This window comes from Falco peregrinus, chromosome 11, assembly GCF_023634155.1.
Source record: "Falco peregrinus isolate bFalPer1 chromosome 11, bFalPer1.pri, whole genome shotgun sequence".
Classification (NCBI taxonomy): Eukaryota; Metazoa; Chordata; class Aves; order Falconiformes; family Falconidae; genus Falco; species Falco peregrinus.
Genome location: NC_073731.1, coordinates 1,706,738 through 1,723,739, shown reverse-complemented (window position 1 = coordinate 1,723,739; position 17,002 = coordinate 1,706,738). Strand labels below are relative to the sequence as shown.

Genomic DNA, 17,002 nt, shown 5'->3' with positions numbered 1-17,002 from the left:
CTTGATGCAGAAAGCTGACAGTTGATTTTTCATTACTCTCATTGCAGCAAAGTGCATACATGAACTGCTCCAGCATGTCAGAGGGGCCAATTTGAGTGCTGCAGGAAATAACTTGCTCTTGTCTGTTTTATGAAAAGCTGCAAGTTAAATTTTTGAGTTAAAACGTTGAATCTCTCCGACACATGAATACAGCGAAAAATCTGTTGTGAATACCAGTGAAAAGTACAGGGAAAAATAATGGAGAAATATTCTTAGTAAAACTTGTCCTTCAGTCTCTTGAACAATTGTTTTCTTTTCCTATGGAGGGAAAGCCTAGAGTAAATTAGCTGTTTTCTTGTTTAATGTGCTCTAATATGAAAAAAATTATAGACTTAAATCTTATGTAAAAGCATTCTATTCTCCCTCGAAAGGGCTTGCTTCAAGCTCTTCATTAGCTGTAGAGAGCAGTGATATATTATTTTTGCATTCCTGTGGACTGCAGCAAATTGTCCCTCTTGGCTGTCATTGTTTCCTATGGAAGCAACAATGGCTTCCATTTATCACAAGCTGACACCACATGGCATGCAAAATTACGTTTCACACTGCAGCATCCAAAGAGATGGTGTAAATACAAACCATTTACATAAAACACCTAGCAACCAGCAAAAAAATAAAAGGACAAGTATAACTGGCTTGAAAAATGAAGTACTTTTTCATGAATTACAGTGAGTTCTAACCAGCAGCTCTGAAAGTATTTACTAATGTAAAAATCATCTTACGTAGAATGTATAGAAAGAATCAAGAGGGCTCCAGGGAAGACAGTGAAATTTCACCATAACAAAAAAAGACTCTGATAAACATACAGTTTTCTAGAGACATCAAAGCATAGTGCAGCTGTTAGTACGTCAAAGAAGTATTGTGTTCCCTCCAACAATTCACTGGTGTCAGCTTGTGTTTGGTGTTATTGATATTAGAATAAGCAAATGCAATGGCCTAACAGTGACTCTAGGCTCTGTTTGTTTCAGTTGCTGATGGTGATATCAGTGTCTGCATGTTTTTACATACCGTAGGTAACCCCCTCACTCATCTATCAAAGGCCATTTCATTGCAGGATGCAAAGGACTCCTCCCCAGCAGTGCAGTCAACATCTACCTTGCTTGTCTGAGAAATGCCTGAACTTTTGTGTCCTCTCACAGGAATTCTGGGGTATGCCTTGGCTATTTCTCTGACGTCTGGTTTTGATAAGTGATTTTCAGAGCCTACTGTCTCCTAGGAATTCTGCAGGAAGAGACTGGGTGAGGTCATTCGGCTTTCCACTGAGCTTCCTTTCTCTGTTTTTGGCCATTCTAGTGAACATGACCCTCTAGCACTCAGGAATATTTCTGTTCCCTTAGGAACTATCGACTACTTGCTGGTTTTATCTCTGCACACACAAAAGCTCCATGTCGCTGGAAGGGGAAACAAGGTTGACATTAAGCAGGGGAACATAAGCAGCTCGTAGATGCAGCTGTGAACTGAGTTCATTTATTAGCTCAAGTGCTGGCAAAGCTTACGCTTGTTTCTCGGCCTCTCCACTGGCCACTGGCCTAGGTCCGAATAGCTGAAGGCAATGGAATAATAGCTGGTTTGTCAGCCCATTTTATTCATGAAATGGGGCACGGTAGGAATACTTGGAAAGAAGCAACAAGAAAATGCATCTTATTTTCTGTGGTTCACAACCACTCTGCCTCAGAGAGTGTGTGACTTGCATACAGCTCTTCTGTACGAGACTATTCATATCAGATTTCATTTCTTGCTACATGGGTTGCTATGGATACAATTCTGAACTGCTGCTTTTGTAGGCCAGGAGATTTACGGCTGCATCTTGAATTATTTTGCTCATCAGAGCTACATAAGATATTTTTTTTTAAAACAGATAGAAATGCAAACAAACATACCTTGCATTTCTCAAAATATTTTTCACAACTGAACCCCATATTTTGGATCTTCTTTAAGTCTATCAGAGTCTGTGGATCAGTTCCCTATTTATACGAAGCTACTGGTTTATAAGAAACGCATAACCATACATACAAACCCCTAAGAGGCAAGGCCTGGCAAAAGAGTCTGTATCGAAACAGGCCCTCATACATTAGCCCTTGCTCTAATCTTACTCATCCCAGCTTTTTCACACAGAGAGGCAGTCAGGTTCAGTGAAGTCACAGCATAAACAGACTCTTTAGAAATCCAAATCATGTGATTTATGATTAGGTTATTGTTCATCAAAACTACAGGAAGCCTGGGTGCTACAATACACAGGAATCCAAAACAAAGCATGTACAAGTAATACAAAAGAGCACGTCGTTAATATTAACTGCTAACAATTCTAAAGCATCCGACAACAAATCTTCATATAAAACAGACAGTCGGAAGCTCTGGGATAAACGTACTCCTCCACCTTCCTGAATGCTATTAATCATACAGGATGCACATTGTCTTACCTTTCCTTGAATGGGTTCATTAGCAGAGTCTCTGGCATCGTACTGATGGCTAAAGGAGGTCTGTTCCTGTAAAACCTCTGGAAGACCTTCGGACGCCTCTAGGAGTTGCAAACGGAATTGAAAAATATTATATCGTTAGGAAGCACTTGAACGACATGGTCCAGGGTAGCCCACACAAACACGCTACATGCTGCGCAGAAGATAAGTGATAGCTGCTTTTCTTGAACTGCTCAAGTTTCCATGCCAGACAAGTGGAACCACAGCATTTACTACCAGGGGAAGTGGGCACAAAGGAGTCAGATACTCAGCTGTGCTCGCACATGTCAAACATGTCCCTCATGTTTGTGCTCGCACATGTCCCTCAACAAAAACAACAGTTTTGTTGAGGGACAGCATTGCTGAGGTGGCTTCAGAGCAGCGGTTTTACAGGAGTCAAGACGAAGGCCAGGTTGGCACGTTTTGGAGCAGCATTTCAGTGCGATCATTTTTGAAGCACAGGACAGGAAAGTCCTGTCGGATCATTTGGCAGGTGCATGAATACTTCTTACAGTATGTTCCTTCTTGTTTTCTCATGGATGTTTTACTTCATATTACCTGTCCCCTCTGCAGGACAGTTCAGAAACTGCACCATCAGTACCAGTTGCCACTACACCTTTATCAGCAGTCTTCCAGGCAATTTTCCATCTACTAACACAACAGTACTGCCCTCTAAATGAACAAAATTTTCACTGTTAATATTTAATGAAACACAGACTGATCCATTACACTGAACCATGACACATCCAGGCACAAGAGGAAGAAAAATGTCCAGCACAATTTAAATACTCTGTATTAAAGTCTCCAAAATTACTAGACATTTTTAATTTTCAGCTTGAGGCATGGTATAAAACCAGATTCACTGGTGAACAAGCACTCAAAGCTTTCTGAAAAGCAGGGCTGCTTAGAGCATTTCAAGCAGGTCAGGCTGTCTCACTAATCACTGTTGAAATGTAGGCCACTGCACTTCCATTTGCACAGCTGTAACACAGCAAAGTTGTTGGGAGTCACTAGGACACAAAACACTCTACATAAACCCTGAATGTGGGAGCAGAGCTTGAATACGGTAAATTTATAGTTGGCATCCCTATGACACAACTAGCAGCATATCAACAGATGCTGGCTTACTGCTATGCCATTGCGGGACCAAGACCTACATCAGCTGAAAGATCCCACTCTTCTTGTAAAATATATATGACAATAACGGTATTCCATCAATATGTTGAGAGGTATCTATTATTAACTAGGCAACTAGATAATTAATAACATCCAAAGAGCATGTTTTCTCAAAAAACACATACAGGAATATTAATTAGCTGACACCAAGCTCTCTGCTGCTACAGCCAGACTGCTCCTAATAACTGAACTGGCTAATTTAAGGACATTTATTTGGGTAACATGCAGCATCGTACAGAAATAGTGGTCTACGGGCCCCTTAGAGCAGCAAAGGCCAGATCAGGTCTTTTAAGTGTGATAAACCTAAAGTCCTTTGTTAGAGTAATAGCAGAGCAAACAAGATACGCCACTGAGAAGATAGGGAAACAGAGGTCAGCAATATGAGTTCCTCAAGGTCAACTTAACTGACAGCCTGTGCTTAAGTGCTTGGCTGCCAGACATAGCAGGCTAGGAGGGAATGAGTATCAGACCACTAAGTGATATGTATCTCCCAGTCTTTTCACAAACTGGTCGCCTCAATGAGGTTGTAATTAACATGGAGCAGCTTGCTACATTAGCACAGGACTAGTAGTGAGAAATATACTGAAGACCTTTAATATGCTGGAAGTGGTTAATTAGTACTAACGTGATTCTGAAGATAGAGCAGATCTACATTCAAGTACAGTGCCAGCAGTTTTAGGCCAATCATCTTCTACTCAGCAATGTTCAAGCAATGCCAGGCAATGATGTGTAAAATCTCACGCCTTGGTTTCACTAGCTACAGAAGGGGAATAGTAATACTTACAGCTTGGAAGTGCAAACATAACTTTTGAAGTTCCTACAAAAGTACGAACAAGTAAAGACTTATTTGTAGCTGTTCGTGGAGCTCTACAGGCTTCAAGCATGCCTGGAGCTAGCTACAACTTTCTGTGCATTAATTATATATGTTTAGAATTAACTCTCCTTTATTTGTATAGATAAAGAAGTGTATTTTGGTAGAACTATAAACTGCCTATCTGATTACTGATCACAGGCGTTTAATAACTGAATCTATATATGAAATTGAGGAAGACCTTGTGTGAAAAATAAAATTAGATAGAAATTCTAGTTTCCAATTATCATACTGGAATACAGAGGTAAGAAATATATCAACCATGGTAGTAGCTGCATGTACAACGTTGCTATCCATTCCGCAGACTCTACTTTTGCTGCATAGAAAATGCCACTCTTCAGACATGAGTTAGAATCTAAAGTTGCTCAAAACCACATGTGAATGCCATTGTCGAAATTTTGAGTATGCATGTAGTTCACAAAAGTAGCAGGGACTTTCTCTTCAGTATCTGAACACCTGCAAAGACGATCAAACCCATTTTCTTAATAAATTACTCAGTAAGTTTTGTTAGCTCTCAAATACATTATCTATCTTAATACATTTCAGCACACTAGTTTTGCACATTTGTTTTCTATAAAAATAGATTAGCTCATTTCTCTCAGTGGAATTTTAGGTATCAGAAATCTATTCATAATATCTTACATAAATATTCCAGCAGAGAGCCTGAATGAGTTAATATTTCCAATAAATAACTAAAAAATCACCCATGCACATGACCGAAAAGGAGAAAAACAGATTTCATGGTAGTGTTTTCCTTCCACAGCACTGCAAGTCATCTTGGGAAGAAACGCACATCCTTGCCGATAAGCGTTCTGACATTCACTCCATACATGTACAATTCTTGCACAATGAGGATCATAAGGGTGGTCAATACACATCCCCACAATGCTCCAATGATATCACTGCAAACATTCCTAGAGTTAAAATGCTAATCTAGTAATTTCGCTAGATTTAATGTGCGTTGAAGAGTGATTTGATATGTTCGTTATTCTCAGCAAGAGGAATTAGCATTGCTGCAGTGGTTTGAATGATTCTGCCCACTGTGTCTCACAGTTGCAAAGGTTTTTTGGCTGCAGAATTGAAAGCTTGACAGTTGCTCACAATTTAGGGAGTGAAAGAATGCATTTTTTTTAGAACTCTATACTGAGATTTTCCAAAAGGACTAGCCTGGCTGTGACACAGAAAGAAGTCTGTGTGCCTCTAACAACCTGCCTGTATGTTTTTCAAACGGGGTCACAGACACACATATGCAACATCCACTGCAGGTTTTGTATTGCTGGTGGAGACGCTTCAGGAAGGGTGCAGTGATCTTTCATTGGCTGGATCATAATCAGACAGCTTTGCTCCATTGTTGGTGGTTCAGGGAACTGCAGATACCTGGGGAACTTGCAGAGTATTTTAAATTGGTGGCTTCTTCACATATTAAAAATACCCTTTTCCAGCAATCTTTAACTTACCACCTCCCTCGGGTACATACTTGTGCTTGATACAGAAGTTAGCTTGGGGCCTTGGCATAGAGGAACCTCATTGCTGAAGCCTAAAAATTAGTAATCTATTTGTGTAGCAATACGTAACTAGTTTGACACTACAAAAACAAAAACACACACACAAAAAAACCCCCAAACAACCCAAAACTAAAAGAAATCCCAAAGAGATGGTTTTAGTAGGTATACAGCATATCTAAAGATCCATTCAAAGAGCCTGCACTCCAGCTGAGAAACTTAACAAAACTAGATCTAGCTATTAAAACACCTCTAAGGAGTCGTGTTAAGAAAAGGGGGAATCCTTACAGGCCTCAGCAGGCAATAGCCCATGCAGCTAAGTTAGCACATAAAACAGCACCAGCTATTGTTTTATTGGATTCCTTGGGGGGTACGACAGGGGGATGCTGAGCAAGAAGGAATTTTTATGCATATATGCATACACAAAAGGACTATTTTTTCATCTATGTAAAGTCAAAACATACTGGAACCATAAATTACATCCTGGATAAGTGTTCAGAGTTTATATCCTTTTAAGGAATACAGCCTGAAGTTAGCACCCACTTCCAAGGTATAATCTTCCATCACTGTTAGATGCTGCTGCCTGATCACAGCCAGACAACTGGCTCAACACCAAGATCACAAGTGTGCCAACATATGGAAACAATTGCTTTCCTTTTCATTGGGAATGACATATTCTGGGTGTGTGCACAACATCCCCCATCAATCATTCAAAATGGCTCATTATTTCAACTTAAACTTATTATCCAATAGAAGATCCCTAGAGCCTTGTGTGAAGGGTAGGAATGATATTTACACACCCTAGAAAGCAAAAAAGCCTCTATCTGGTGATAGCCACAGTGTGCCCTGAGCTTGATTCCTTCTCTGTACAAGGCTGTTTCACACACCAGCATTGATGTTGCTCAAGTTTAATGCAAAAGCAGCTAAATCTTGAAATTATGCTTGCATAGTAAGGCCGTGCCAGCTGCTAATCATCCCTGGGACTCCAGAAAATCTCCACGTTAGCTGTCTCAGCAAGGAAAGTAAGGGGAAAGGTTTAATAGTGAATATTTGACCATAGATTACATTTTTTGACACCAGTAGCAGCCCATCTGTCTCAAAGAAGTTACAATGACAGAAGGGCTGCAACATGAGGAAAAAATCAGAGGATTTTTGTTGAACCTGTGTGGCTGATCTGGAGACAGATCAGGAAGGGAAATTCCTGCTGAGAATGCAAGTAAAGTCTAGTTCAAATAGTTTTCTGGGTTCATACAACAAAGGATAGCAAAGGGAAAAAAGAAAGGCAAATAACTTCCTAAAGAACTGCCAGTATAACTGAAAAGAAAGCAAAGGTCAGGGTTTTTAAATTGATAAACACTAGTGATGGTGGTACTTTTGGAGTTAGTCTGGGCAGAGGCCTTCTGCATCCCAGGAACAGACCCACAAATTGAAAATGAAGTTGTAGCTCAATGGAGGTGAACGTATACTTTTCCATTGCTTTCAATAAAGCTAGGGGCTTGTGGGAATGTTTGAAGTCTACTGGTGTTGGGACTGACTATTTCGTGTTAATGTGAATTCTGAAATTAGGTCCTTCTATGGATTATAGAACAAGAGAGGCCTTCACATGGAGGACAAGCAGGCAGAAGCACACCTAGCTGCAATGTATAGCAGATAGAAACCACCAATGGGGCTTTTTGGCAAGAGGAAGACTATTATGACGATTAAGGTTCTATACATAGGCAATCAAGAAACAGACTAAATTTCTACCTCTGTATTGCCTTCCTGCAATAACACACACAAGTCTCTCAAAGGCAGATTTTTAAATGTATTTAGGCACTCAAAGATGCAGATGAGCACCGTGTAGGATTTACAAATGCATCTATGCAGGCTAGATGTTTATCAGCACCTGTTTGTGTCCTTTGGGTCCCCTATTTGCAAGAAGATTACAGATGTCATCTATTCAGATCACAGCCAAATTCTGCCTTCACTCATATGCCCAACATTTCCATGTAAGTGAAAGAGAGGAGTGAGCTCATATCTAAGGATGGGACTTAGCCCCAAGTAAAATAGGAAAAAGGATTTGCTGCATGACAAAAATAGGCCGAGTGCCTTGTCACATCTGACAAATGCCTCAGATAGCATAGCACAGACTTGTGGTGGTGCTATTAAAATAGATTATATTTCCACTGAATAAACTGACTTCTTGTCACAGGTAGGTTGGTAACCACTTTCTCACTGGCAGTGAAAATGTGTCTCAACATCAGTGGGTAGCAGGTAACTAACCCTTATACTGTTTTGAGAATGTATTTCTAATGCATCCCCTTGCTACCATTTGCTGATGAGCTCTTCCAGGCTGCATTCTGCAGGCCATGGCGCTCCCCATCCACACTTACTCATGAGAGCTGCTCAAATATAAGGAGAACAGAAAAAAATTCTAGCCATTTAGAGCACAGGCTGCCAAATCAGGCCCTTTCTTGCTGATGATCTGCCTGGGTTTGGATGTTTTCAATCATATAAAATAAAATTAGGTCAGACCCTCACCTAACGTACATTCATAACGTCAATGGCCCCTGCTGCAGATGGGGACCTAAGCAGTAGCTCTGATCCACTGCTGCTGCCTACTGACTAGTAGTTAGTATTCCTTTACAGTCTTTCTGAATTTATCTTTTATAAATAGAAAGGCTGTATTAACAAATAACACTCGAGGAACTGTTTTAGTTGTTAGCATAAACGGCGATGAGTCACACAAAACCCACAAGCCAGCTGATGAGAAACCAGCTTGCTTTTCCTGTAACAAAAGCTGACTTCCCAGATGAAAAGACCATGGCCTCCAACTTATTTTGGTTTGAAAAACCAGAAGTGGGCAATTACGTTTTCCAGCAGATACTACTCTGGCACAGGAGAAATATTTGTTGATCTGACTAACTGGCAGACAGGCAGTTGTTGGGTGTGTACGACACAAAGAATACTTTCATTATTTGGCATGGTACAGCATTTCTGAGATACCAAAGACCATGGCTAATTAAGTGGAGTGATGGAACAGAATGATTTGATGATAAGATTTAATTGGTATGAACATTCTCATAGACTAGTTACTGTAACTGGAAGGACCAGACGCTCAGCTGCGTTGAGCATTGCTCAACTGTAGCAGAGGGAGTAAAGAGCACAAGGGTGCCCTTTACTCGCTCTTGCTCCTGGGACTGTTCAGGGTACAAATCTGAGTAGATTGTACAAGTCTTCTGCAGCCCCATTCTGCTGTTGCAGTAACTGAAATGACCTGGATCAGTCATAACCCCTTGCCCTTACCATGCCCCCACGCCGCCTGTTGGGGAATGAAGCTATGTGGGAGCTACTACAGCACACCTGCGCTGCCCAGAGCCCACGCCACAGACTGCTCAAGCTGCTTCACAGCAACAGATGGAGCACAGCACAGGATCCAACCACCAACCGTATGAGTGTTGCTGCTTTCAGTTGATTATTTTGATTCTTTCTTAATAAACCTGATTATCTTAACTTTCTCAATGGGAAACAACACTTGGGTAAGCCACTTGGAACTTAACAAAATGATACTTGTCCTGCAGTTCGGCTGACATCAACAGAACAGGTTCCCCAAGTATTCTCTGTAAGTACCTCTATGAAAGCCTTCCACAAGTCTCCCATCTGGGGCTCCAGACTACTAAACGGGTAGTGCTGCAGCCTCCAGAGACACAAGAAGTCTATTTAAGGGCTCCCACACGGCCAAAAATCACTGATCAAAGCCACGGAGCAATGACCAGGGTCATATTAGGACCAGTGAACTGGTGTCGCCAAGGGGAAGGGCTTGCCTTTCAGAGCATTCTCCTTCCTTGGACACAGATGGATGATCACAGCATTCTGTTACAGGCCACTTCCATCTGCCTTGACACATGGCCAACATCAAACAGGCAAGAGAGCCAAGATCTTTCCTAGAAGAGCCTGAAAGATTTCTGCCACAAAGGTACATATTATTTGTGTTCAGCACATGCTTATGTCACTAAGTCAAGCAACACAACACACAGAAGAGTGTCACAGGCTTTAGGATCCTTCAGGTAAACTTAACTACCACACTCAAAAGTCATCCTAAATTTCATTAGTCGTCTCTGCACAGCTCTAACTTTTGCTGCAGAGAGAAAGAGAAAACTGAAAGTAATTCCTTAATTGTGTCTCTCTCCTTTCTCCTCAGCATTTAGCAAAAGCTGTCAGGGTTCCAAATGTGGCTTTTTATTTTCCACTACACAGGCTCAGCTACATGCAGTAAATCTTAAAACACTGTTTCATAACTCGCTCACATTTGGCTATGGTTTCGATGCAAAATGGTCTACACAATTGAAAAACTTGCAGCAGTTAGGCTATAAACAACACTCATTTGATCTCTTAACACCAAGCGATACTGTATATATCAAAACCCACACATATAAGTTAACTATTATCTCTGACTTTCATTCCTAGATGCTAATAGTTGGATGGAGACCTCTTGAAGATTCAAGAGCCTGATATGTTGAAAGATTTGTGCCTATCTGTATTATAACATTTTAATATGTTCTCCTCCACTAGCAGAGACAAAGAAACAACTGCCATTCTCTTTCCCCTCCCACTCTGGAGGAAAGCAAGCCAGCACACAATAGTTCTTGCTGTAATGTAAAAAAATTTACTTGCTTCAAATGCCATTGCCCTCCCTTTGCTGCCAGAGACCTTGGGAACTCCAGCGTCTACCCAGGCAGCATCACCTTTGCTTCTGGCTTTGTGGTGTCTTGCAGAATGAATCTGCTTCATCATTTACTAAAGAGAAAGAGCCCTGAAGCAGCAACCCCAGTCCTTAGTCCAGGGGAGACAAGAAATTATCCCTCTCTTCAAGGCAACATCTCCCCTCCTTCCTCTCCCTTATTTTCTCCCTATAATTGCCGAAGGTTTTTTTGGAGAGATTTTAACACTGCATAGTCTTTGCCCTATTTCCTGCACATCTCAGACTGTTCTGAAATTGCCAGCTAAGGAGGAGCCTCTCTCCAGACTTCAGAATCTAAGCTTCCTATTACCTCACAGTAACCATGCATCTCAGAGCATCAGAGCAGCATTATACTTATGTCAAGTGTATCAGGCTCTCATAACTGAGAAAATGCATTGGGTTCTTGAACAGAGTATAAGCTGTTGTGTTTCAAAGTGTTATCTGGCACTAAAAAAAGTAATCCACATAATTTTTTTTTAGTTGAAGACAATGCAGTTCAGCCATAACACTCTAGTCTTCAAGAGTGCAGTCACATGCTTGCCATGCTGCTCTCTTGGAAAATCCTTTGGTGACAGCAGCAGTCCCTTTTGATCCTCCTGGCACAGTCAGCGAGGGTGTTGGCTTATCAACCAGTTGGCTCAGAATAAATATGCGTGGAGTTAAGAAATGCAGAATTGCAGCTGCTCTGCAGCAAATTCTTCTCATTAAAATAAGCGATGAAAATCACAGCAGCAGCAGTTTGAGTTCACTTGCTGATAACACACTGCTACTAGGCACATAAAGAGATACATTTAACCAGTACTGCTTTTCCAGCCAGTCCGCTAGCTCACCTGTTACAGACATGCTTTTAGATGAGTCTTTCCCCCTCACGTAAGTCTGATTTTATAGAAGACTTAGATCCCCAAATACCCTACTTACAGAGAATAAAGTGCCAGTCATTATACTGACAAAACACTAGCAAGAGGGAGAGCCTGTCTGAGCAGTTTTTTAAAAATTGGTCTAGACTTGCTCTCATTAATTTGCTTTGGAGGTGTCTGGGAAAAAGGACAAGAGAATGTATTCTGCTTGCCTTGAGCCCTGCTGAGACAGCCCTTCACTAGCACTGTGTTAGTCTGTGCTGCAAAGTGCAATGCAGCAGCTCAAAGCAAGCACTCAGGCAGGAGGACATTCTGTCAGCTAAAGTGGACACTGCAAACAATTGTCCTCTGACAGCAGAATTCAAACACTCAAAAATAGTATCTCTACCTATACATTAAAACAGCTGAAGGAAGAGTCCTACAATCTTACAGCCTCCAGATGGAGATTTTTAAAATAGAAGTATTTCCTCATGTGGTAACTCAAAAAGGTTTGTTTTTACATACCAGAAGAAAACAGTTGTTACTAATATAGGGTTATTTAACAGGTGAAATCTGCTAGCAGAGACATTCAATTTTTATAGATATTTACTCAAGATGGCAGATAGTCAGAAGGAAACACCTTGAGTGATATCAGTATGGTAATTCTTAACACATACTGTTACAAGGAAACAAAAATCATATCTGCGGACAAGCGCTCCCCATAAAGTGTAGTTAGAAAAATGTATGTTATTTGCAATTTCTGAATACAGACAAAACCAAAGCACAGAACTTAGGAATCTGTTGGCAGATAACAACTATTTGACAGTGTATACAGTGCAATCCAGTCAGGTAACGTTAGCTAACATTGGAGAAAAATTCCGAGGGTTCTCACCTATTCCACATGAAGGCTGCTGCTGACTGAACTCAGCTGGCAAAACCAACTCACAGTCTGGTTTCTGAAGATTAGTTTTGTGGGTGCTCTGTAATTCAGTGGAATATAACGATACATGTGGGACTCCTCAGCTGCCCACCAATGATGCTTTAATAGCAGAAGAAGGAAGAGGAAATTGCACATACACAGTTAAACACAAAGCTGCTCTTATTACAATGCTTCTAAAGTGTCCCCTCAGAACACTATCCACTACAACAAAACCTTGCCACTACTGCTAAGCCCATTCTGACACCTAATACTAGCTTTCCGAGGAAATAAATTCTGTGGCTACATGAAGTCCCAAAGTAATTTTAAATCTTAATTATGGATTGTTCTAGGGCTGATGGTCTCACTCAGATGTGTAGAATTTTTTTACTATGGGTTTCTCATGCCACATACATATCTACACAATATTGAAAGAGGAAGTGCAAATCATTCATACCTGTTTTGTCCTGGTGTCTTTTGCTCCCATAGAGTACATTGGCTCCTTTAGTAACCTCACATCAGAGCTAACTAATCTTGCATAATGGGGTCGCAGATTATTGTACCACTGATGAACATAAGCAGTGTTTACTTGAAAAAGATTATAATGGCTCTGATGACAATTCTTGTGCATAGTCAGTATTAAAATTTTATATATATTTATACAAACATAAAGTAAGTATTTGGGCTGAAAGACATAACCAGACAAGGAAGAAATTTTTACACCAATATGTACTCTACTCACTGACAATAGTTAAATGTATTTACACCAAGCAAATGAAAAAACATATTGGTTAAGAAGTCAGCAACCTCTAGATGATATTATTCACTGCTCCGAAAGCAGAACAAGGTTTCAGTGCAGTTATTCTGGTATAATCTGGGTTTAAGTCTCAGCAAATACCAAAAATTAGATTCTGTTCCCATTCACACCCATTTTGTTCTAGTTACTCCTGAGTCATACTAGAGAAATGAAGGTCAGGTTCTACAAAAAGTCGCACTTAAAGTGTTAATTTCTTGGTTCCTCTAGATTAAGAATATGAGTCATTCACATCTACTATGTGATCCTGAAAGCACAAAACTGATACAAATTCCTGGACTAGATTACTTGTTTTTGAGATTCTTTAACATTGTTCAGTTTTTTATTCCTGATTTAATTCTGTGGGCTGGGTTTTGGTGTTTGGTTTCTTTTTTAATCTGGCCATGGTGCCAGCACTCTCAAGTGCTAATGACTTGCACTAACTGCCAATTTAAAAGGTTTTGGCTATTCCTATCAGCTGCTTTGGACACTGATTAGTGAAGTCTACTACTGCCTCATCAAATACTGTTTTTTCTGATTCTGGTTGCCAGTGGTTTCTTTCAACTTATCTTAGCCATCTTTCCCAGAATCCCTCAATTGCCCCTCTGTGACTCTTGCCAGATCTTCTCAGACTTCTACTCCTTTTTCCTATACCACCCCATAATGACATCTCCGATCATACTACTGACATGCTAATAATATGCAGTTACTATTGTATTGTCTTTTCCATCCTTTCCTCTGTATTCTTATCATTTTGATCCAAGCCTCCTTTTCAATAGAAACTAATTAGAAGCAATTAAGTACTTAAGTTACAAAAGGAAAAAGTTCTCTATTACAAAACATTCACCTAGCCAGATCAGTAATTTCAAGGAAATAGTGAAGTGTACTTTTATAAACAGAACTGATACTGAAATATGCCATTAATATTTAAAAAAAAAAGAAGTCCTGTCCTTCAAAACCAAATGCTATTTTCTGATAAGAAAGTTTTATGTATGCAGTGACTTGAAACCATAGACAAGAAAATCAACTTCATATACCAACAACTCAGGTCTTTTGTCTCAAAATATTCAACGGATAAAGAACCAGTAACAGTGTGAACTTCTAAGTTTCCAACAGCACACTTTCATACTGAAACATATCATTAGTCTTATTGCTGTACCTGAAGGACTGTCATATAAACTGGGCCTTATGTCACTCAGTATGCAAATGTGCCATGGAAAGCCAGTCTGACTCATCCAGCTCTCAAAGTAGTAATTTCTTCCACTGTTTTCAATGGAAAAGGTGGATCAGCTCTCTGAAAAGTTTCCTGTCTAGTTTTATTCTATACATCAATTCTACTTACATACAACTGTCTTTTATTAACAGATTTTATTGAACTCGGCAAAGATCACAGCTTTTCCTTCAGTAACTTCCTGGTGTGTAGCTACAGCAGTGTGTGTGTGTGTGTCAGTTCAGGGCTGCCTCTCAGGCACTTTTGTTTGTAAGTTAAGTCATGCGCATACCTATTTTTATTTTCGTATGCAATATGCATAAATTGTTTTAGGGCCTCAGGAACACAGTGTTGATAGGACATCCTGATCATTCAAACAAACCTGCTATTGCAGGCAACTCTGGTATACAATCCCAGGTTTATGTATTCACTAAGTCTACCTCAATAATAACAATACTACAGGTTTTTCCCACTAGTCCTACTCCTGCCATGCCAGAGCCTCACTGCCCAGAAAGTCAAAAGCCATCTCATTTTCAGAGTGATCAATTTCTTGGGCTAATAAAGCCCCAGTCATTCTTACCCAATTATTATCCTTTAGCTAAAATTAGTTATTTCTTTCTGCTGTGACCCTGAGCACTTACCCCTATAACACAAGCAGAAATAACAATGACATTCTTTAATATTTTTGGTTTTTTTCTGAATAGGTTTAAAAGAAGACAGGTTATGTCTCCTCTCCCATATGTGGTTCTTGCATCCCATGATTATCATACTCATCCCAAACGAACCTGCTCCATTTCAATTTCTTGAACACCTTGTACATTCTCAACTGTCAGACAGCACACAGAACAACAGTATTAACACTTCTCTCTCTCTTCTGGGAAGACCTCATACAGCGCTATTACTACAGACTTCCAGGTCGTTTAGGTCTTTATGTTCATCATGCTGACACGCTCTCTAAATTATGCCTCTTAATAAGCAAATTTTCACTTCTTCCCAATGTTTATATTGAACATGCACATGTACTCATGTAGGTGTGCATGAGTCCAGTAGGACTGAATTTGGTGAACTTTCCAGTTCAACTCAATGTTCCAGACTTGCCATACGACTGTCTCTGTTCATCAGCTCTTCACCCACTTTCCAGTTTTTGAACCAGGGACCATCTTTTTTTAGTTTTACTTGTACGTTCTCATGTTACCCAGGAATTACTGCATCCGTTGCTTGTAAGTAAAGATTGATTTCCACTACCATGTTTTTCCAGTCTAGAAAATCAGGCAAGATTAACAAAATTGTTAGAAAGTCCAGGTTAACTGTTATTCATTTTTCCATTTGTTCTAGAGTCCTAAACCAAGTAATAATGAAATCTTACCACTGGATGAAATTATCTCATTAAGCGAGAAACTTGTAAGAACATTACATACCGACCTGGGGTTTTTTTAGATATGGACAAGACAAATCACCCTTTTTACAGGAAATCAGACATTTTCTTATCAGGAATTCTACGCTTCCATTTGAAGCACAAACCTTTTTTTCTTGTGCATGTTTTGTCACTGCTGAGGGTAAGCCCTTGGATCCTAAATGCTCAGCACCTGTCAGCAGTTTCCACAGCATGCATATTTGTCAGGCTGCTAAACCTTAAGTATTCCAGCTTTGGTGTATCTTGCACATATCTACCTGATTTGATAAAAATGAGTATCCATGTTCCTGTGACTTTATTCCTGGGAGTATTTTTAGCAAATTATTTATATTTTCTTTCTCTTTGCAGTTCAGCTGGAGACCAGATGAGGCAAAGCAGGAAGTTTGGAATGGTATTAGGTTAACTGTTATTATAGAACAACCTCGACATAATACAGGCGTTACCTGTATTACCTTCACAGGGAAAGAAAAGGGCCTAGAAAAGGCTGACCTTTCTTTTTGTTTACAGTTAGTCATTGTCCATTGTTCTACCTTTCTCCTCATAAATTCTGGACATGCACAGAAGTCTCCACAGACATCTGTAACAAGAGAACACAGTACCATAATAGTGACCATACACTTTCAGAGATCACAGAATAGAAGCTTTTCCCTGCATGCAGTTACTAGATGCACGACTGGACCCTGAGGTCTAGCTCATAGGATGGAGAATTCAGTCCTATTTCGTTGACTCCCTTCTGCTCCATAGTAAATCACTGGGATTGCAGTGACGACTTCCGTGGAAGGCAGAGATAATGAACTGGAAAAAGCCTGGCCAATAATCTTCTCATTAATCTTCCAGCAGATGTTTTTTGTTTTCGACCTGATACACATCTCCCTGCCTATCTGCTAAAGAAAAGTTTTACTATGAAGCATTCAAATTCTACAGTAGTACATGAACAGAAAAGAAGGCAAAAGAGACAAACTCCTTTATGCCAACTTTGAGCCCTCAGAGTCAGGGCAATCTGCTACACTCTCCCTCTTCAGGACCCTTTACTGGCCCCATATTGGAAAGTCTTGACATAAGAGCATCTCCA

General features: G+C 40.1%; 1 protein-coding gene across 1 annotated transcript; it reads right to left on the bottom strand.

Annotated features, from left to right (window-relative positions):
- Window positions 1–313: 313 nt before the first annotated feature.
- On the bottom strand, window positions 314–15,090 carry C11H2orf73 (chromosome 11 C2orf73 homolog). The gene is given in 5 exon segments (XM_055816451.1): window positions 314–1,385; window positions 1,388–1,427; window positions 2,457–2,554; window positions 12,490–12,615; window positions 15,021–15,090. Coding segments are annotated over 5 exon segments (657 nt in total). The 3' UTR covers window positions 314–1,062.
- Window positions 15,091–17,002: the final 1,912 nt, after the last annotated feature.